A 21,731-nucleotide genomic window follows, 5' to 3' on the forward strand; every position below is an offset into this window, starting at 1 on the left:
AATACCCTAAAATATGCCACGGCAGAGGTTCATGACTTTGCTTAACCGGTAATCAAACGGTTATGGGATTTTGGCTACCAGGTCACACTACCAGGTCACACTAGAAACTTAAAAATAATTTATAAATATTTAAATTTAAGAATATGAATGCCAAAATGAACTCCCCCAATAAAAATCCATCTTCTACACTTGCTAACATAATATGTATTTTCTCATCTCGCCTCCCTCAGAATCCTGTTATATATTTTAAGCTAGGTAATTCGTTAAGTAGATCTATACAAAATTGGTCTAAACTGTGGAAATAAACGGGAATAGTTGCACTGTACGTTTGAAGTTGGAGCTCGCCGTTAGTTGGGGGAATACATGTTCAGTTAGTTACATTAAATGCGCGCACAGCAGCCTCGGCCTGACATCAAGACACAGGTAACAAAGAAGGAGACACAACACAACTGAATGGAATACAAAATACAATCGTTACAATCGGTTCGGATTCTAGTTCATCAACAGGTCCCAGGCGTCGTCCTCGGCGGTGGCCTTGTTGCCCGACGAGGCAGCCGTCTTGGGCTTCACACTCTTCACGTCCAGATTCTCGAAGCCCTCGCTCAGCTTCTGCGAAGTGTCCTGCAGCTTCATGTTGCGGCGGGCGGTCGATCCGCCGGACGGAGCATTCTGGTAGGAGGTCTCCGCGCTCTGGTAATTGGACGCCTCAAACCCAGACCAGTCGTCGTCGCGGGTGAGGCCGGCGGTGGCGGTGCCGCCGGTGCCGCTGGTGCTCAGCTGATTGTGATACGAACTGGAGCCGGTCAGGTGCGTCTTGTTGTTGCCGTTGTCCTGCTGCCAGCCGCCCCAGTCGCTGTCGCTGACGCCGCTCTGCTGCCCGAGTCCGCCGGCCAGATTGCCGCCCACCGAATTGGAGCGCTGATAGGCGCTGTCCTCGAAGTTCGGGTCGTTGTATCCTCCCTGGGGAGACGAAATGTTGCTGCCGGCCAAATTGTTCCAGCCTCGTTTGCCGATATCGGTGACCTATGGAGGAAAATTATGAGGATATTGGGGAAATTAGCTTTATGACAGCCCGGCAGGATTAAGCGGAAGCTTTCACAACTACACACCTTGCTGGCTACATCGGTGACTCCGCTCTGAACGGAATCTAGCAAAGTTCCTTCTTTAATCTACAACAAAAAAGACGAAAATAAATCATACAAATAAAAATATAAAGAAATTAAATAAACAAACAATCCAATATCGGGCGATTACTTTAATAGATTTTGTTCTCTTTCTTATAAAAGTTTATTAAAATAACTTTTTTTTCAAATTTTAAAATATTAATGAGTTACTTTATATTTCAAAAAACACTCAGAAGACTTACTTTTACTTCAGCAATACATTTAATGTATTTAGTATTTTTTAAATATAACAAAAAAGTAATTTAAAATCAAAATTTTACTTTTTACTAATTCTGTACACAAAGAAATAAGAATAATATTCATTTGTAGTTAACAAAATCAATATAAAATTGAACAAAATCCGAGAAATTAAGCAAATAAAGGATCAAATTCTAGTACTCGACACCAAAGTCAAGACAACTCACCTTCGTTGAGGCCAAATTGACTGTGGTGACGGCCTTCTCCTTGGCGGTGTTGGCCAACTTGGAGGCGTTGGTGGAGAAGAGGCTCCAGCCGGAGGCCAAGGTGGACAGCGTCGAATCGAAGAGCTCCTGAGATTGCGTTTTCGGTGGGGGCTCGCGTGTGAACCCGAAACCTGCATACTTTCCGCCCTGACTCGGTGGCAAGTGTCTGTAAATAAGAAAGAAATATTAAACTGAGATAACAAGGGGAATATTCTAAGCTGCCTACTCTGGCCTGGAGGCATTCTCCACTTGGCGCTTGCTGAAGAACTCCTCCTTCTGGTCCTTGAACTCCTGCGTTTGGTACTGCTGATAGCCTCCAGTTTCGCCACCGCCTCCAGCGCCTCCTCCATTCTGATATCCCCCGCTGCCGCCGTAACCTGTTGCACTGGGTCGCGACTGGGAGCTGCCGCCACCTCCTCCGTAACTATTGTTGCTGCCCACTCTGCCCTCCGCCTCCTTGAGATCCCAGCTCTTGCCCTGCGCCAAGGTGGCTATCTTATCGCGGTAGAGAGCGGCAGCCTTGGAATTGTAGCGCTGCGTGATGGGCGCCCGGTCGTTCCAGTCGGCCTGATCCTCCAGAAACTCGCGGGCATTGCGATTGCCGCCCGCCTTCATCTTCTCCAGCTCGATGTCCTTCCACTTGTCCATGGTGACGGAGCGCACGAAGGAGAGGTGGACGCCCAGGCTGCGGTGCTTGCCGGAGCACTCCAGGCAGATCCAGATGCCGTAGGTGACGGAAACCCACTGCGGATTGTGGGTTCCGCACTCGAAGCATTTCTGGGGATTCCAAGGGGAGAACAATGAAATGGATAAATATGTGAGCAAAAGAGCAATACCCACCGAGTTCTCATCCTGGGGCTTCAGTTCCTGGAGCACCCTGCGCGTCCTGGGACTCGCCATGGCAACCAGTTTATGGTCACTCTGAAGAATCTAGAAATTTGATTGGCGTTCCGTTTCCGCAGCTGATTTCCAATTAGATTTTGCTGACGCTGGCGCTGATTTCGGTGCAATCTTGGCCACACAGTGCGGTGCTGAGCTCCCACGGTCGCTTAAGAGCATTTAAAGTCTACGGATTGCGACAAACGCTTGGTAAAACACATTTAATAGGATGGCGAATTTTTTAAATGAAATAATGGCAAATTGGCAAAAAAAAAATTGTTAAGCGTGTCCCAATTGGAATGGGGTTGCAGTGTGACCACAGGTGGCAGAGTGCTAAATACAGAAGATGGGGAGCCCGCGGTCACACTGGAGGATATCGATATATCGATTGTTCAAAGACCAAGGGCGGGCTTTTTAAATTACTTGCAGTAACAATGTTTTCCAATTTATTCGTAGTTTTCCATGATTAGCTTATATTTGAAGAAAATGTTTAAAACAGGTATTGAAAGTTTACAATTATTTAAATTGATATGTTAATGGTATCTAGATTAAAACCCAATTTTCTTTCAAAGTTTACCATTTAGTAAAAGGTCATCTATTAGATTGCACAAAAATAACTCCATTTTGATAGATTTATACGATTAAGGGCCGTTTTCTCGTCCGTCCTGCAAGTAAAATTTAGCTAATAGAAGGATAAATTTATCCCGGTGGCAAATCAGTTTTCGTTTTCTCGTCCGTCATTTAAAACTCCAAATAAAAGGCGCACTAATTTGAGACTGGGTGGCAGCCCCACAATAGAAGAGTTAACTAATTGTCAAAAATTAATCGAAAAACTGTCGAAAAATACCATAAAACAGTCATACTAACAGATGATGATATAAACAAAATTTCAAACTAATAAAAAACAATGTCGGCAGAAAGAAAGTTTCGCGGTAAAAATTATACCGATGAACAGGACACAATTCTTGTAGAACTGGTGTCTTTGGAATCGCCTCCGGGAGATTGAATTCTTACATGCGTGCAATCTATGGCTCCTATCTTGGACTTTCGGAAACTTGGCTATTTTATAAAAATCAACAACATTTTCTTGAAGATATTTAATACGCCGGTACTTCATAAATTGTTTTGAAAAAGACGCTATAGCAAAATTAACGCCCTTAACAACTCGACTGGCAGTGGCCACGCTAACACCACAAAAAATTGCCTACAGTTATAAGAAAACTGCAGCTTGCGTAGAATCTAAGAGCTATTAGAAGCTTAACCCATGTATTATCATTTCCCGATAATAAAGGTTTGTGATTATATGGAATTAGTTAAATCAAATGAATGCACTTACTGCTTTACTTTAAATTCAAGTCGCAAAACATTTTTTTATAAAACAAATTTCACCGCTTTTTCTTAAGAGAACCCTTTTAACAAATTCTTCATCACTGTAATGTTCGAAGTAATTTCTTTGGTCGTGATATCTGCGCCGATAGGTTCGCACTTCAGACAATTCGACGATATCCCAAAGAGTTTGAAGATAAATCGCTCGGGAATTCATTTTAAAATCAATTGGATGACATTAACAATTTTGATTTGTATTTAACTGTAAATAGAATCACCTGTTTTCGAATGAAGAGTGGAACCAGATTGACAACGCTCAAATGTCTGGCAACACTTGCGCACAATCCAACCGCACAAATTTTGCACGTTGGATGAAGTACCGAGACAAAATTTGTCCCTACCTGCGCTAACATAAGGACGAGTAAACCATTTTTTGTTTATCGCTCCGTTGTCCCGGCAGGCAAACTAAAGTACGGACGAGAAAACGGCCCTAAGTTATTTTAAAGTATTGAAAAATATAAATTACTTTGAAAAGAATTACTAAAAAAAGTCCCTGCGTTTTATACAAAAATTAAATTAAATTCAGGCATCTAAACATTGCAGAAAATCTCCCTCCGCTTTCGAGCAAATTCAATTAACCCTACTCGATGGCATCGCCTTTGTTTCGAGCACACCGAAACACTCCAACAAATTATACATTATCACGCTGATCTGATTCCCAGATCGGTCGTATTCAAGTGCCGACCACTGGCGACTGGAGATGCAGCTCCAATTTCGCTGCGTCATCCCGAAAAAGTTAATAAAAACAGCGATTTATCACACTCCCAACAGTAATCAATCTCCTACCGATTGTCGGTGAATTTGAATTTGGCTTCGAATTTGGGCTCTCGAATCCCGGGCAGGGGAAATTACTTACATGAACGACTTCAATGCAAACAGACCGCGGGTGGGAGGCCACCAAAGATGAAAAAGGGGAGCCGGGAAATCCCAATTATTGAATTTAGGCGCCGACCGAAAAGCATTTTTCCATTTTCCAGTCCCAAAAGTACAAAGGTAAGTGACCACACACACGGCCGCACATAATTCAATGCCATTGGATTAGCATATAATTATGCACAATATTTCTGCAGATCGGCTGGCTGCCTGCCCACCGCTAATTCCCTTTCAATTTCCAAACTCGCGCATTTATTTAAGTCAGCGTCCTGGGATCTCTGCGCGTATAATTGGCGTCGCACGCCCAAACGGGGGGCGTGGCAGATCGGATCTGGATGCGAGCGGGTACGAGCATATAATTGCCGCGGCGACCGGAGGATGTGTTGAATTGAAAAGCCTGCCGGGTAATCCGATCGATCGATCCTGGTCCTCGGGTCCGCAGTTAAATTACGACTCCTGCCCGCTAAGTGAGCCGGGCGTTCCTGGCTGGGCACTCGCTCGACGCTTTCAACAACTACTTGTCCTGCTGCCGGAGCAGATCCGATGCACTGAACAAAATATTGGGAAATATTCGAAAGACAAATGGTGAATTGTAGTGTTTAATATTCAATTTAAATATTTGTCAAGAGAATTCTCTTAGAAAATCAAATATTGGAATAAAGCGGCGCATAAATGCATTAAAATAATCAATGGATACCGATTCCTGAAGAATTCGCGTGAACTGGTTGATTATTTTATTTCTCTTGTTACGTGTATCTACAGAAATTCTCGTATTATTATTATTATAATTATTTATATATAAATTTGAGTTCCTAGTTCAACAAGTAATAACGACAATTCTTATGAAATTAATATTTATTATAATATTTGACTATTATATTATAAATATTAAATAAATATTAATATTTAATACTTTAATGAAGTGTTAAATCAATCACTGTGGTTCCTTTTAAAGGTCTTTCTAGTATTGGTTTTGGGAAGACAAATGTAATTAAAACCTCTGAACAACTTTTTTCATTTTAGATTTATTAACGTTTACGTTACAACGATTATTTCTTTGTTACTTGACCTAAGTTTAATACTTCTTCCAAGAAAGCGAGACTTTCTATATTTTAGACTTCATAAAAGTCTTCTAAGATACATCCCTCATGAAAGCTTGTAAAGCAATTTCTTTCTTTCAAAGACCACCATTTTACCTTGAAACTGGCTGGCCGTATCATTTTTCGAGTGTGACCCCGCTGGTGGTCTTATCAGAAGCCGCGGAGTACTCCCCGATCTGCCAGAAATGGCATTGCTGCGCATCCATTATCGGCTCTGTCACTGCTCTTGCTCGACGGGGCCACGCCCCCAAAAGCGCCACTGGGCATTTTGCACTCCGTTGAGGTTCGCTTGGGTCCGCTCCCAAAGTCCGATTCTGAGTTATTGTGTGGATACGATCAAATTATAGGCTTAGGCTTGCATTAAACTCGCATAGACGTCGTCGGTTGGCCAAAACTGAAGGTGGGTTCCAGGGGATCGATGGTTCGAGGTTCTGGAGAGGATGCGCATTTTATCATCGGGGCATCCGGTCCCTCCTATGCTTAATTTCCACCTCCTGCAACCGCCGGTCCCCTTGCAACTTGTCAACACGTGCAAAACAATGCTCGAATCGTAGTCGCATTCGCTTTCGCATTTGCAGAGGGTTTCCCATTCCCAATGACGTGCAAATGAATTTGAATTTATGCAAATGAGCAGACTGTTCGCACGCCGCAGCCACAAAGTCTGCGCAGGCACAGGTGATCTTCCTCTGCAAGGCAGCCCGGATCCGAAAGGGAAAAACGCTGGCGAAATAAAATAAAATTGTTCGAAATTGCACCAATTAAGGGGAAATGTATGGGTTATTCCGGTGGACAGAGGGGCGTATATCCCCCCCTCAGATGCAGATTGGTCTGCATTTATCAGCGATATTAAAGCGTTAAGTGAATTACTTATTCTCCTGGTCGCAGCAATGCGTTACCTTTCATGTCCTGCTGTCTCGGGGCTCCCCCTCCCTGAAAGTCCCTCTTCCGAGTTGTCAATGCCGATGTCGATGGCCGCGATCTTGCATGCGACAATTATATGGGCCCTGTGTGCTGTGCGACGCCAGTTTGGCTCCCGATCCCATGGCATCCAAAAGCGGCAGCTCTCTCAAAGAGGGCCGAAAATAGGAGCAGCGGGGATGAGCTGGGGGGAGGGGAACTCCACCAGGACTAGTGATCTCGGCTACCGGAGACGCAAGGCTTTGGCCAAGCCATTCCTGGTGCCGCTCCTCGCCGCTGATCGATTCGGACCCAATCGATCGGCAGCATCATGCAACCGCGCACAGCCTTCAGCTTCAGTTTCGACTCGAGATCCATGGGCAGAGGCGTTTCCAGGAGGGTTTCATGGGGTTTCTTACTGATCCTAAAGTTTAATTCGAGGATTCTCTGAATTTTAAAACAAAATAATAGTTTTAAAACAGATGATATATTACAAAGTTTGAATTTCTTCTATTTAATTCCAATAAAGTTACTTAAATATGTTACTAAATTAATTAAAGTATTAAAAAACATAATAAAATGCTAAAAACATAGTCAGAAATTGTATTATTTAGGGCTAGTACTCAACCCAACAAAAAGTCGTCCAAAACAAAAACTTCATATGAATCAAAATTTTTTGACGTTGTTTTTCATATGAAGTTTTTTGTTTTGGACGACTTTTTGTTGGGTTGAGTACTAAGCCTTAACTTCCAAAATTTTTATGAAATTAAGTTACTTTATAGAAAAAATATATATTTTAATTTAAGCAAATTTTTATTTTAAAATAAAGATAAAAAGAAACAGGGAAAAACATTTTTAGTCGACAGTTTCTATTTTTCTGAAGCCATTATAAGCATTAAACTAACATTTCAACCTATATAGCCGAATCAATTTCAAGTTATTTTTATGAAATGTCTCTCGAAAAAAACCCTCCTTCGCGTCGCCCCTGAACTCCAGTCTTCAGCCCAGTCCCATTCCTGCTCCTTAGCTTAACAAATCGTGCCAAATAACACAACATAATGACAACAAAGCAGACGACGAGTCCGCAGACGTTGTCCACTTGGCTGCCTTTTTGGCCGGGAGTTGGGAATTGGAATTGCAAGTCGGTGATTGCCATTTCAAGATTTTGCCACTCACACCAGCACAACGTGGGGATGGCGAAAATTAAGAGATATTTATAATAAGCACGAAAACCACTTAATACTAACGCCTTTGGCAATTAACAGGTACAGGTACAGGCAACGGACAACGCTTGAAAAAAGCGTCGAGGATGCAATCGGAACTCTCGGATGATATGCACTCCAGTTTCAGTTGGGTTTGGAGTTCCATTCAGAGATACTGGGGATAATGCTTTGAAAGCTGGAACGACACTTTACCCCAAAGCGCCACTATTTCAAGAAGCTATAGTATCTATAAGATTCATTGAGATAAAAGTGAAACCCGATTTTCAACGATTTAAATATAGATCCAAATTCTGATAAACAAATTTATAACTGAGTACAATTTACAAGTTCAAATATATTTATTATAATTATTATTCTCTTCTGTTTCTGATCAATATTAGATTTTTCGAAGAATCGCTTTTCCTCGATCACTGTTTTGTATGTCAATTTAATGGCGCCTTGATGACAAGATAAATCCCTTTCTCCGCAGTTACTACCCACCATTGTAACCGGCTCATGTCAAATTGATTTTTAATTACATTTTTTCCGGTGTAGCCCTTTCTGGTGGCGCAATCCGTTTTGGACGACTCATCGAAAGCCGCAGGTAACCGGGATCCGATTGGAGTTTCGGATTCGGGGCTTTAATTGTTTCGCATTCTCTTGGCAGAGGCAGGCGTCTTTCTTTCATCACCGATCGACGCTGGAGTTGACGCCTTCGGTGGCTCATTACAATCCGAACAATCAATAATGGAAAGATGGTAAAATGGTAAAAAAGCGGCTGGCGCATAGTTCGATTGATTCTCACCGATCAACGATCACCGATCATCGGTATGAAATGAATAACTGTTTCGGGGGCTGCCCCCGTGGATCGGACATCATCGGGGATCTCTTGAGCGAACGATTATGGCAGTGGTTTTCTGATTTGACAGGCGTTAAATTAAAATTTAATTCGGCCATCTATATAATTATAGTGATCCATCCGAGCATACACATTGACGACAAAAACGAGGACGGCGACGACTCGGCAGCGCATGTAATTAAAGCCACATTAATCGCCCGGCTCCAGCAATGAAGCTGCTCTTTTCCCCCTTCGGAAGATCCCCGGGATCCCCGAGATCCCCGAGATCCCAAACCCATCCATGCCAGGTACTTGAGTTCGAGTTTCTTGAGCTGGAGCCTGTGCCACTGCCACTGCCTCTGTGTCTGCTTTTCACATTGCTTTTGGTAGCCACAAAATTGTCAGATTTGTCCACTTGAGTTATTTTCGAAAAGTCTCTTTCGAGATGCCCCTTTATCCCCCTGGTGTCAAAGGGTGTCATCTTCTGAATTCCCAAACCAATTATACGAAACTCGTGAGAACTTATCGCACGCATGTCATCGTTTCGATTTTATTTGTACTCAGCACGCGGTTTGAAAACGGTGCTACAAACTGAATAAATTAAGTAAAAATTGCACTAAATTCTCGATTTAAAGCGATAGGAAAAATGGTCACTCGGCGTCGTGCTCCACGTTGATTACCTCCTCCTCCTCATCCCCGGACTCATTCTGATCCCGATTCGGGCCAGGATTGTGGCCCAGATTCATGGGCGTGCCCATATATTTGGCTATGTACTGGCGGGCGAAACTGAGGGCAAAGGCCGCCGCCGAAGCCGAGGGCAAGGTCATGGGCAAAGCTCGGAAGGCGCTGTTCTCACCGCCCATTGATAATGGAACTGATGCTGTGGGTGAGGCAGTTGGACGCACCACTAGTGCCTCTGGAGGTGGCTCTGCCACGTGGTTGCTGCTGCAGCTGTTCATGTTGCTGCTGTTGCAGATGTTGCTGCTGCTGCTCCCTGTACTCTTGATGTGGCTGTATGGATATTGCTGCTTCTGCTGGCCAGATTCGGCAGCTGGAACTGTAGCTGGAGCCACTGGAGCCACCGCAACCACCGGACTGGGTGAGCTCGATGTCGAGGGCGAGTCGCGCTGCTTGAGCAAGTTGACCCGCTGGTGGCGCCGCCATTTCGCTCGTCTGTTGGAAAACCAAACCTGGTTGATCAATCGGTGAAGAGACAATTTGTTAGTCGATAAAAAAAGAGCCGGGGATCGGTGTGTGTGTGTGTGCTCATCTCCGGAGTTGCTGAGGCTCCGATCGATGATGGTTAGTAGGGTGTAAGGTGTACAGGGGGGTGTTGTATCGATTCCATTGTGTGCTTTGATTGTCGGGGGAGTTTGGTATACCAAAAATAAGGAGGTTCCTTCGACTCACCTGCACCCTGGCCTCGCTCAAAGCCGTCCGACCGGCCAGTTTCTCGCGGGTGCTCACACAGGGATAGTGCGACTTGTCGAACTCCTTCTCCAGCTCGTCCAGCTGCTCCGGACTGAAGGTGGTGCGGTTGCGCCGGAACTTCGGCTGGTCGCTGTCCTGCGACTCACTGTCCTCGCCCTCGATGTCTGGGGGAAGTAAAGATTTGAATTATTATATTATTTAAATATTTCGATCATTGATAACACTAACAAAACATCACTGAGATAGCCCATCATTTAAGTTCAATAAAAAATTCTTTAGACTTTTGTCAGTCTTTATAATTTACAACCCGTCAGAATGCACTAAAATTATTTATGATTCATAAATTAATACACTTTGAAAATCAATTGTTTTTCTTTCCTTATGGTTTCTTAAAAAATCTCTTAAAAATTAGCTTACACACAAAAAAAAAACTTAGTAAAATCAACTGTAATAATTGTCAAACAGCCCCCAACCAGCAAAATTGTCAATTCTACTAAGTAAATAGTCATTTCACAACAACAAAATACACACAATTAGCAAAGACACAAACCCAAAGCAAAAACAAAATACACGTAACTATTTTAATAGTTACGTAACTATCTTTGTTTGTCAATTTTACCAAGCAAATTTTTTTGTGTGTAGATTCTGTTGAAGAGAATTATTTGTTGTAGAGCTGTCTTCAAAATATGGAGTCCAAATACATTTTTCTTCTTTTTTTATAAAGGCCTCGGATTAAGTATATTTCAACTTTACAGCTCTACTTATAAAGTTTTGGCTAAGGGATACTTTTATGGTTAAATATGATTTAATATGATAATTATAATTCTTAGCACTCAAAAAATTTAAATCATGAATCTATTTTATTTTTGATATAAATATTTCATTAGGTCCTTAAATAATAATTTTATTAAAACCATTATAAATCTTTAAAAAATATTATCCTACTATCTAACGAAGACTCACCTATCATCCTATTGGCTTCCGCGTCCGGGGAGCGGCTATGGCTATCTCTACTGCCCGAATCCGGAGAAAGTGCCGGCAAGGAGAGGCGTCCACTGCCCGCACTGCTGTCTCCGCAGGCACTGCCGCTGGTGGTGTTGTTGCCGTTGCTGTTGGCGGTGTTGCTGTTGCTGCTATTGGGATTTGAGCTCATGTTGCCGTTGTCGCTGCCGTAACTACTGCCACTTCCGCCTGGCTGCAGCGATCCACCAGCTGCGGCGGGCATGGGGACGGCTCCCCACAGAGGATGATGCGTCGGCCACGTGGGGAAGCTGGTGTACGGATGCGGATGCGTGGGATGAATGGCATAGCCGTAACTCGCCGCCCGGGCAAACTCTGCCGCAGCCCTTTCCGCTGCTCGGTTCCGCAATATTCGATTGATGCTGCTCACCGAGGGAGCCGTGGCATTAGTGCAGACACCTGGACAAAAGGTTAAAGAAATATTAAAAATACTTGTTATTGGTGTTCATATATCGGAAAAAAATTATTCAAAACTGTTTGAAATATATAAAAATTGTTACTAGAAAGCCCTATATGAGTGCTTTAAAATCTCTACAATTTTGGTTTAAACTTTAAAGTCAAGGTAAGACATGAAAGCGACATAGTGGGGAAATATTTTAGGATATGGTATTCCACAGCTCATTTTATTTTAAAAAATTGAGATTACAAAAAATTTTCTGCTTTGATTGTTTGTTCCCTGTACCGGATGCTGTGCATCATGACCTGTTGGTGACCCCGAAATGAGCTGGAGATTGACTGTAATGAGAGGACCGATTGGGATCTCGCCGTGTGTGTGTTCGTGCGTCTCATGCGAGAGATGGCTATCGGAACAATTCATTGCACCGAGCGATGCGAACTGACCACAATCCTCAGACTTCAGTCTTCAGTCCAGTGTCCACTGTTCACTCTCCACTGACCATTTCCACTACCCACGGGCAACTGTCAAGCGGCAAGCAGAGAATCGTCAACTAGTTGCTGCCGACTGGACTACTTATTGGCCGGCCTCCTATTCTGTCCGCGATTATCTCGCAACTTCTGAGGAGGGAACCCAAAATGAGTGACACAAATGTGAGCACATTTACATATCAATCGGACTGGCAGCGGATGTTCATAAATTAGCCAATCGATAAATCTAAATCTGCCGGCGGTGGAACAATATATATCCTCCTGATTCTTACAACATTAAATGGGCCCTCGGCGGGCATTCGCATTACGAGCACCATAAACACATCAATCCCAACCACCGATGCCTGTTGCTGATGGCTGCTCTTTCAGTTCCTCCTGTCAATCCGCTGCAAACTGAAGAAGCTGAGCCCAGGAACTCAGGAACCTGACGATCTCAAAGATCTGAAGAGCTGAAGAAGCGCGTAAGCAACTTTGGAACCAGAAGACCAAACGCTTGTCGCAACCGTTGTCATTTGTTGGGCAATTTCGCTTTCGGGGGTTCCCTGTCAGTTAATTAGCCAAGCTACTCGCATTGTGTCTCTCCCTATTCCATACTATCCCCATTGATCGGCATCGACATCCCCTGGACCTAAACTCATTGTTCCCAACCTACCTTCGGTGATCAGTCGCTCGCGGATTTCCCACGCGAAGATCGTCGGATTCTCGCGCTTGTACTGCTCGATCTTGGAGACCACAGTCGGGGTGGCCACCTTGGGCTTGGAGCCGCCAATTAGGCCCGGTGGTCGCAGGGTGCCTGCAAGATTGAGAAATTGTGGGTTAGGCATTCAAGCGACATTGTGGGGATATATTTTAGGATATGGATTGGTTGATAAAATTAAGATGTAACATTTTTAAAAACTTTTCAAATGAATTTGGATGTGTTCAAGATTTCTATATTTGTATTAGTCAATGTATTATTGCTATTATCAATCGTATTAAGTTGGCAGAGCTTAAGAAAACAGACAGAATTTATTTGTATAATTATATGGTAAATGTAATCATTTTTTAAAAATATTTTATAATGATTTAAATGTAGTTTAAAAGGTTTACGATTTGTAATAACTATTATACGATTATACGAATATACAATTGATTACATTAAAATTTGATTGTAATATTTTGGCCTCCAAGATTTAAAAAATCCTGAACATTTTAAAACCAAAACAAACCCTAAACACAAGAAAACAATAATTAAAAATCACTATGATTTATTTAATAATCATAGACCGTTTTTGTTAAAGCCATGCCAGTAGCCCCTTATTGTTTTTAAAAAATGTTCACAATTAACTAAATTAATTTTTGGAGACCCAAAAATCTGACTGTTCGAAGGCGTGGCAGGCTGTGTAAATTTTGGTAGGCACACCCCATCCCAGTTGTGCAATCAATTTGGCTATTCTCCTACTTCTCCAGCTACTTGGGTGCCTTGGGCTCGTGTATTGTGCGACTCGCATAATTTTCACATTGTTCAAAGCCGGTGTGCCCGTGTGGGCGTTTCGAACAGGTCAAAAGCCCTCCGGCCGCAGTGTGTGCATTGTGCGGCACTACGGGCTTCCAGATACCAGATACTCGAAATAGATGCCAAATAGCAGATACCTGCTACCTGTTGACTGCCTGCTCCGAGCCACTAACTAACTAGACAATTAAGCCAGCAGCCGGCGTCCATTCAGCGGAGCGCTAATTTGAATATTTGACAACATCAGCGGCCTCAGACTCCAAGTCGCAGTCACAGAGTCACAAAGTCGGCTCAAATGATAATTCGTCGGAAGCAGTTGACAGGCGCGCGCGTTTATCTTGTAAATTGAGCTCTGTCGCTGAATTACACCCAGAGAAAATCCCAAAGATATCGCTACGAATCACCAGATTAGCCGGCTCACTCGGACATGTCATTAAATTAATTTCGAGTGGCGAAAACTATTATCTTTAGCCTTTAATTAGCACACTAATTTATTTGGAATTTATTACACTTGGCTGTCGGATTTTGTTTTCGGTGCACTCGGTTGCCTTAAATTAATGAATGGGCACAAATGTACTAGTACATTTGTTTTCTAGCTTTTTGTGTGTGCAAAACGGAAATTATTTACACAATTTAAATTGACTTGAATGGGAATGAATGGCATCCACACAGATCGGATGGTGAGATTTGAAGTTACACTAATGAATATTTGTGAATGGGCAGATTTATTTGGCGTATCTTTTTCTGACACACTAAACTAGCTGGTGATAAAATAGCACTTATAGTATAGATCTCTATTCATCTGAGGATTCTTTGTATTTGAATTTAGAAATTTAAAGTGAAAAAAGACTGCGCAGAGTAAAAATGGTATACCATGCGCGGATCCACGTTGGGTGATATGGGTGATATATCACACCCCACTCGGGTGAAAAATGAAAGAAAGTTTGGTATTCAATAAGTATGCAACAAAAAAATTGTTCTGATATCACCCCCCACAAAAAAATTCTGGATCCGCCACTGTGGTATACAAATTATTATTATTATTATTATCTTATTATTCAGGTAAAAAATTAATATGTTGACTTATATATTTTAAAAAAACTAAGCTTATGGTTAAGCAAAACTGGAAGAATATTAATATTTTATTTTAAAAAATATGTTTGGATCATAATTTCTAAAGATTCAAAATGAATAAGAATTTTCTGTTTAAATGAAAATTATAAAAAAAAATTAAATTTTTTTAATCCAAGGTTTGCTACGGGTTTTTGGGTAACAATAGTTTTGGTAACATAATTTCTATTAAATTCAATCTTTGGGATCAAAAATTATTTTCGGTTAACCACAAGTGATGAAAATTCTGTGTTTCCGGCTCAAGATGTAAGCTTGCAATTGAAATTAGCCACTTTGAGTGGAGACGGCTGCAAATCGAGAATGACATGGCTGGGTGTTGTGCCCACAGGTGGCAACAGGTGTGCGGCTGCTGCAGACTTCCTCAGGCGGGAAAAAGGGGGCTAATGGGGAAGGAAGAGAGGACGAAGGGGTGTCCAGGTGCAGGTGGGGGCGACGGCGATTGCCAATCGATTTGTCGTGTTTACGTGACCCCACAACGGAGCCGTGCAAATCGATTGGGACGCTTTTGGACACATGGCGATTGCATTTGGGGCGCGTGTTTCGTGGTTCCGCGTTATGCCCCTGATTGCATTGGTCAGGGTGGTCTAGAATCCAGAGTCCAGACTTCCTCGTAACCCCCTAAATTTACTAAGCCCAATAACTTACCCAGCAGCTTGGATACAGCTCCTTGTTGGGATAGCATATGCTGGGCCAGATCATATCCCCTTAGTCCGAAGCGGGACAGCTCCAGAAGTCGATGCTGGGAGGCCAGGGCGTTTAGATTTGTGGCCGCCGCCGCTGCCGCCGCCCCCGCAGCTCCTGGTCCTCCCGCTGGTGCACTGCCTCCGCAGAAGAGGCCGCCCATCGCCGGAGCAGTAGGCGTCACCTGGGTCAGGATGGGCGTGGAGGGACTCAAACTGTGTGGCTGGGCAAGAACTGAAATGGGAGAAGAAAAAATCATTAGTACAGAGAGGAAAATTAAAAGAATTGAACACTAGAAATTAAAATATATATGAAATACCGCAGTTTTTAAAAAGATTTAACAATAAATTCAGCTTAAAATATTATACTTTAGAAAAATATTTGTTAAAAACTTATAAGCTTTGTTATATAAAATGTAATAAAAAATATAATATTATTTTTTTAGAAATGAAAGCAATTTATCCTTTACGAATTACATTTTACCAATTATGATCAGCTCAATATGTTCAGTGATTTTTATTTGTTTTAATTTTTAAGATTTAATAAAATCCTTTTTGTTTAACCATAAGCTTTGTAAGATACCCAAAAATATTAGAAAAGAGTCTATTGAATATATTCATATTAGCTATATAAAAATAACAATTTTAAATTACCCCTGTAAAATATATTTTAACCATAAGCCTTGAAAGATACCCAAAAATATTAGAAAAGAGTCTATTGAATAAATTCATATTTTCTGTATAAAAATAACAATTTTAAATTACCCTTGTAAAATATATTTTCTTAAGTGTAGAGGCGCAAAATCATTAAACGTCAATTGGAATTTAAACGAAGCTGTTGCCGGCATTCCGCGCGTGACACAGAAACACCAAGAAATTTGTAGCCCGATCATCGACTGTGGGCCTCGAGGATTTGGGGGGAACTGGGACAACGAGATGGCTGGACAAATTTCGGTGTGTTTTTGATCGACGACGTCAAAGTCAGAGAGTCGAAGCCTGAGATGGATGGGGGGGCTCCACCGTCCAGTGGCGGAAGTGTCAACGTTTATGGGCATAATGGACGCGGTGTGGTCCATTACCGCTGACACTGACTGCTGATTCCAGTCGGAATTTATGAAATTCTCGCTGGCAATTTGTTGGACCTGGATCTTTGGATCTCTGGATCGGAATCAGAATCGGAATGAGAATGGGACGGCAGATCGCTTGTCAGAGTCTTGGCAGCAATTGGCCATTCCTCGGATGTAGAAGCTTTTATGTTCATTTTGACATTTTATCTGATCGCGAGAACTGCACACATTTTAACACCTCTTTTTTGGTGCGATCGAGCTCCGTGTGTGGCGACGGCATGTCGATCGGGCGTCGGGAATCGGGAATGGAGAATCGGGTGGCGGAATCTCCTCCAGCTTCTTGGCTAATTAAGCCCGATGCAGATGGGACCAGTCGGGCTTACTCCATTTAAAAGTGGCCGCGGCAATTTGTTGCACTCGCATGTTGCGCCAATTGTTGTGGCCGTGGTCATGGCCATGCTTGATTTATGCCGCCGCAACAGCCGGCCAACTTGGATGTCAACAGCACTGAGTGCCTCCGGATTGCCATTTCCATTGCCCCAGTCCCAGTCCCAGTCTCAGACCCAGTTGCAGTCCAGATTCTATGGTAAAGTCGGTTCGGGATCGACCGATGATTTACTACGCAATGCGACAGCTCCGACTCCGCGATGCGCCTCAGTCAATTGCAAAAGCGGCTTAAAATCGCTGGAACCACGGCCCAAACCCGAACCCTTCGGCCTGCCCCTCAATCCTCTACACAGAAAACAAATATCACAGATTTTGATTTTTAGTATCTGTAATATTTTCGCACTTAAATGAAGGAACTTTAGAGAAATCAAAAAAATATGTTAGAAAATTGCTATAAGCTTGAGGCGTATGCAGATTTGAAAAAAGACGGAACAACCTTTCTACTTTTTTTCGCAAATACAAAACAAGTCGCTAGTAAAGTCAAATTTTTATTAAAAAATATAATAATCAGTTATAAGAATATCCAATTGTATTTAAATGTTTGTATAAGACTTTACAATTTAAATTTATATTTTTTAAAATGGAAAATTGTTGGAAATATTATAAATATATTTTTTCTCCCTCTGTACCCGATCGTACGTCACCGTGAGACTTATAACAAGAGGCGATGCCGATCGGACTCGGGCTGAAGCTCGAACTCGGGATCGCAGCTCGCCACAAGTGATGATCGCCTCGGAATTCAATTGATAGTTTGATTTATTGCTACCGGTAACTTTTTGCCGCTGCATCCCCTTGGCCCCCTCCTTGCGCCCCTCTCCCAGGCACTGCATATAAATTAAAGTTGCTCGCTTTTTATGCGACTCCTCAACGCATCCTCATCCCGAGACCTATCCCCCCATCCTCGTCTTTAACCACATCCCCAGCCCCTTCAGTTAGTGCTCGCTGATCTTGTTTGTCGCGCGCAGCGCATTACTCGTCCTCTAAAGCTTCTGGTTTTTACTGCCAGTGCGCATTACTGCGATCTTCGCACATTTTCCTAAGCTCCAAGAATTCCGCTGCGGGGAGATGTGCTCTTACATAAGTCACTCTAATTTTATGCCATCCTTTATTGGATTTTATTGTACGGTTCCGGATTATACATAGTTTGCTATTAAAGTGTGGCTAACCAGCGGAGTATAAATATGCAAATTGAAATAAAACATCTTAAGCTTAAAACAAATCAAGTTGGGACTTAAATGTATATATATTTTTGAATTATATTTGAATATCAGCAAGTTGTTAAATTTATATTTTTAAATTCTTGCCTTTTTAAAATAAAATAGGTTTTAAAATATTTAATATAATCTTTAGATTCGATTTTTACCTTTTAAACTAAACATTAAAGAATGAAGTCTAGCATGGGATACAATCTTATACCCTTTAAAGAACAACAAAATGGAATACGTACAAAAGTGTATTTTATATGCCTTGCAGTTGAAGAATAACTTTATGGATACCTAAATTGTTAATGGCTTTAAACTTTAAAATTATGATTTAAATAAAGTTATTTACTATTTATGAAATGATAAATCTTCATTGCGTTCTAAAACACTTGGGTAATTATTTACAGAGGCGACACACTTAGGTCGGCAATAATATCACTGTTTCCTTTTTCGACTCTTTAAGAAAGCCTAAAGAGTTGTGAAATGATAACCCGGGTTCCTTAGGCGGCAGAACCACCAACTGGGGTGACACACATATGCATGTACGTAACGCAAGGCAAAAGTAACGTAAGGAGTTCGGACCATGTGCATTTTGGAACCAAGCTATACCATACCATACTAAACCGAGCCGGGGCACTCTTCAAAATCATTGTGCACACCTTTTATACGCTTGGCTTTCTAAGAATAATGCGAATACACGCACCACGTAACCTGAGACCCCTAAGTATGGTTTCTGCCCTATGCTTAAACTTCAATGTATGCCATGTACCCCTGTTGTCCCTCGAACCCCCGAATCCCCCTTTTGGCCACCGCTTTGGGGTCTCCGTGTCTCTTTTCCAGCGTTTCTCGTCTCGCTCTCTACTTCGCCGACGGGGCTCTTTTTATAATTATTTATTTATTGTGCAACTTCCAACACCTTCGAAGAGACAAGTCAAAGCTTTGCCCTCCCCATCGCCCCAGAGTCCCCTATTTTCCATCAGGGAACCAGTGTGTATCTTGCAGATACACTCGATGGCCGCCGACGTGAACTAATTTTATTTGACAACCCATACTTGTGCAAAACAAATTGCCACTGATGTGCGAAAGACCAAAACAGTTGCCACAGTTGTGTGCTGTGCGATTTGTGCTGTGTGTTGCTGCTGCTGCTGCTGCATTGCTGTTGCTGTTGTGAAATTTCCAAATCATTGCACTTCTCCAGCAGGCATTTGACTAGTGCCACCAGTTTCTTGTGGCTGGCTTTTGTTTTAAACTGTTTCGGGCCCCCGATTCAGATATCCCTGTCAGTTCACGGAATTCGCCCGAATCTTGCGGCTCGAATGGAGCGTGCAGCAATACAGCAACGCTACAAAGGCAACACCAATAATACAGGCGATATCAGCGGATATCGCTGAAACATCGCCGGTTTTTAAAGCAACATTAGTAGTAAAAGCAATAGCAAAGTCAGCGGATTCGGTAGCTAGGATAGTCTAAGTTGTAGCTTTAACTTAACAACTTAAATCGAACTAAAATAGTTTGGGTTAGTTTAACATACAAATAACAATTTGAAAACATTAATCTTACAATGGAATATATTTGTAATAATATCAAGTTGATATCGAAATAAAAAATATTCCAAAGAAAACATAATTTGGTTTTTTATAGGTTTATCCGTATTTAAAAATGGGAAAAGATGATTATTTCGTATGGTGGTTTGAACATTAAAAAAACCGTCAAAACTGTTTCATCTTAGAAAAAGGGATGTTGTAAATGGTTACCAAAAGTGAACTATTTGAAACAACTATTGAATGAACTATTTTAAATCATAAACATTTTAAGAAAAAGAAATCCAATTTTTTTGGCCGTTTAAGAAAGTCTATATCAAGTTGACGATGATCCATTTATTCTCCCAATAAAATCAAAAGAATAATAATTTAAAATTAAATATTTTTGTAAAAAATCTAAATTTGTATAACAAATAAATTTTGTTTGTAAACAAGCTTTGTACATTTTGTAATCGCTTACCTGTGGCCGCTGCCGTGGGGGAAACGGGCGTGATTGCCGACGGCTGGCCGACGCCTCCGGCGGGACTGCCCAAAAGTTGCAGATGCGACGGCAATGGCACGGCGGCCATGGGCATGATTGCTCCGGGGGATTCGCCGCTCCCTGAAATCCCGGATGTTGCTGCTAGTGGTATGGAAACTTTATTGGTTGTCCTTGTGGGGCCGGGTGATGTGGTGGCTGCCATGCCACGCTTCCAAATTGTGAGACCAGCGAAACGGGAGGAGGATTCAATTTGGGGACTTTTAGTGAAAGGGCTTCATTTTTGTGGACCCCTGTTTTTCCGACGGTTCTTTTTTTCGTGCTACTCTATGCTTTTTTCGCCGTTTCAGACGCCACTCGAAAACGCGAACCGGAACCGCTCGCTTGTGTTGCTGCCGTTGGTGTTGCTAGTTGCTAGTTGGTGGTGTTGCCGCTGTTGCTGCTGCTGCTGTCGCCGTGTTGTTGCTGCTGCTCAACGCTCGCTGACTCGACGCGCACCGCACTTCGCACTCAAACTCAACGCCCGCCGACTCGCTGAATGAGACTGAGCTCAGAGCCACCGGCAGCGCAATATCTTACTTGGCTAAAACTCGGATCGGATCGGGTTGCCTTTGCTGTTGCTGTTGCTGCATTCTGGTTTGCCTGTGGTTGTGGTCGGTTTGCCACTGAGCATTCAGGGGTTTTTTTTATTTTCCTGCCTCTGTGAGTGTGTGTACGTTTGAGCGTCGCCCCATTGAGCGTATTCACTGTGGAAATGAGAGGAAAAAAAACAAAAAAAAATATGTATTAAGCCAACGAAACCCAAACCAAAACCGAAACAGTTGTAAAAGTTCAATAATTAATTACTCGGGCATTCGATTTCAGTGCATTGTTTATCAAACTTTCAGGCTAGACCTGTGCTACCAGTTGCTCTCGGCCTTTTAATTGACGACCGATTTTGTTTGGTAATACATACGTGGTGTTTGCGAGTTCGAAAAGTTTTTTTATGGATATGCCGACACCAAGAAATGGCTGTCAATCATCGATCAGCGAAGCAAACACTGAAAAGTAAAGTTGGCTGTTTACTAAGGTTTAATTATTTTACAGAAAACGATTTTGAATGTTTTAGAATATATAGTGTTGCTTAGACCAGAATAAAAATAATTAGGAGATTAATATTAACAGTCAAAATACAATTTTATTGTCTACATTATCTTAATAACATAAAAATTATAAATAAATACATTTCTTCACAAAACTGCTGATAAATATGTATTAATATTAAATTGGTTTTCATGTATTTTAGTTGGGTGTCAGATTTTATCTACCTTTATTTATTTATTGTCTTCATTGAAATTCTAAAGTTCTAAATAAATTGTTTAACTTTAAACATTTTAAATTTATTCAACAGAATATTTTCTTACGGCATAATGCACTTTGTATAGGTATAATTCATTTACTCTTTATATATAAGAAAACAAATAATAAAAATTTATAAAAATATTAACTTAAGGTTTTTTTAAGGGGTTATATACCTTTTTTGTTTTCAAAAAAACGAAATTTTTTTTTTTGCTGA

At 41.9% G+C, this 21,731-nt stretch overlaps 2 protein-coding genes across 3 annotated transcripts; both read right to left on the minus strand.

Annotated features, from left to right (window-relative positions):
* Positions 1 to 181: 181 nt before the first annotated feature.
* On the minus strand, positions 182 to 2,796 carry ArfGAP1 (ADP-ribosylation factor GTPase-activating protein 1). The gene is made up of 5 exons (XM_017150977.3): positions 2,468 to 2,796; positions 1,854 to 2,404; positions 1,589 to 1,793; positions 1,110 to 1,169; positions 182 to 1,023 (listed from the first exon to the last, which is right to left on the minus strand). The coding sequence occupies exons 1-5, from the start codon at positions 2,525 to 2,527 to the stop codon at positions 493 to 495; spliced, it is 1,407 nt and encodes a 468-aa protein (XP_017006466.3). The 5' UTR covers positions 2,528 to 2,796; the 3' UTR covers positions 182 to 492.
* Positions 2,797 to 9,324: 6,528 nt separating this feature from the next.
* toe (twin of eyg) lies at positions 9,325 to 20,759 on the minus strand. Of its 2 annotated transcripts, none has more exons than XM_070214326.1 (6): positions 20,159 to 20,759; positions 15,407 to 15,676; positions 12,791 to 12,931; positions 11,197 to 11,652; positions 10,213 to 10,397; positions 9,325 to 9,992 (listed from the first exon to the last, which is right to left on the minus strand). In XM_070214326.1, the coding sequence occupies exons 1-6, from the start codon at positions 20,379 to 20,381 to the stop codon at positions 9,453 to 9,455; spliced, it is 1,815 nt and encodes a 604-aa protein (XP_070070427.1). In that variant the 5' UTR covers positions 20,382 to 20,759; the 3' UTR covers positions 9,325 to 9,452. The 2 variants fall into 2 exon arrangements, with proteins under 2 accessions (XP_070070427.1, XP_070070428.1); XM_070214327.1 differs by having other exon boundaries at positions 9,506 to 9,975.
* Between the last annotated feature and the right edge of the window lie 972 nt (positions 20,760 to 21,731).

This window comes from Drosophila takahashii, chromosome 3L, assembly GCF_030179915.1.
Source record: "Drosophila takahashii strain IR98-3 E-12201 chromosome 3L, DtakHiC1v2, whole genome shotgun sequence".
In the NCBI taxonomy this organism is placed as follows: domain Eukaryota; kingdom Metazoa; phylum Arthropoda; class Insecta; order Diptera; family Drosophilidae; genus Drosophila; species Drosophila takahashii.

What these genes read in the sequence shown, in the direction of transcription:
- toe (XM_070214326.1), bottom strand. Translation starts at nt 20,381, where the DNA reads ATGGCAGCCACCACATCACCCGGCCCCACAAGGACAACCAATAAAGTT. An exon ending in CCCCACGGCAGCGGCCACAG is followed by an intron (nt 15,677 to 20,158) that starts GTAAGCGATTAC and finishes CTCCCATTTCAG; the next exon opens with TTCTTGCCCAGCCACACAGT. An exon ending in GGAAGCCAATAGGATGATAG is followed by an intron (nt 10,398 to 11,196) that starts GTGAGTCTTCGT and finishes TACTTCCCCCAG; the next exon opens with ACATCGAGGGCGAGGACAGT.
- ArfGAP1 (XM_017150977.3), bottom strand. Translation starts at nt 2,527, where the DNA reads ATGGCGAGTCCCAGGACGCGCAGGGTGCTCCAGGAACTGAAGCCCCAG. An exon ending in AGCCCCAGGATGAGAACTCG is followed by an intron (nt 2,405 to 2,467) that starts GTGGGTATTGCT and finishes TGGAATCCCCAG; the next exon opens with AAATGCTTCGAGTGCGGAAC. An exon ending in TCAATTTGGCCTCAACGAAG is followed by an intron (nt 1,170 to 1,588) that starts GTGAGTTGTCTT and finishes TTTTTGTTGTAG; the next exon opens with ATTAAAGAAGGAACTTTGCT.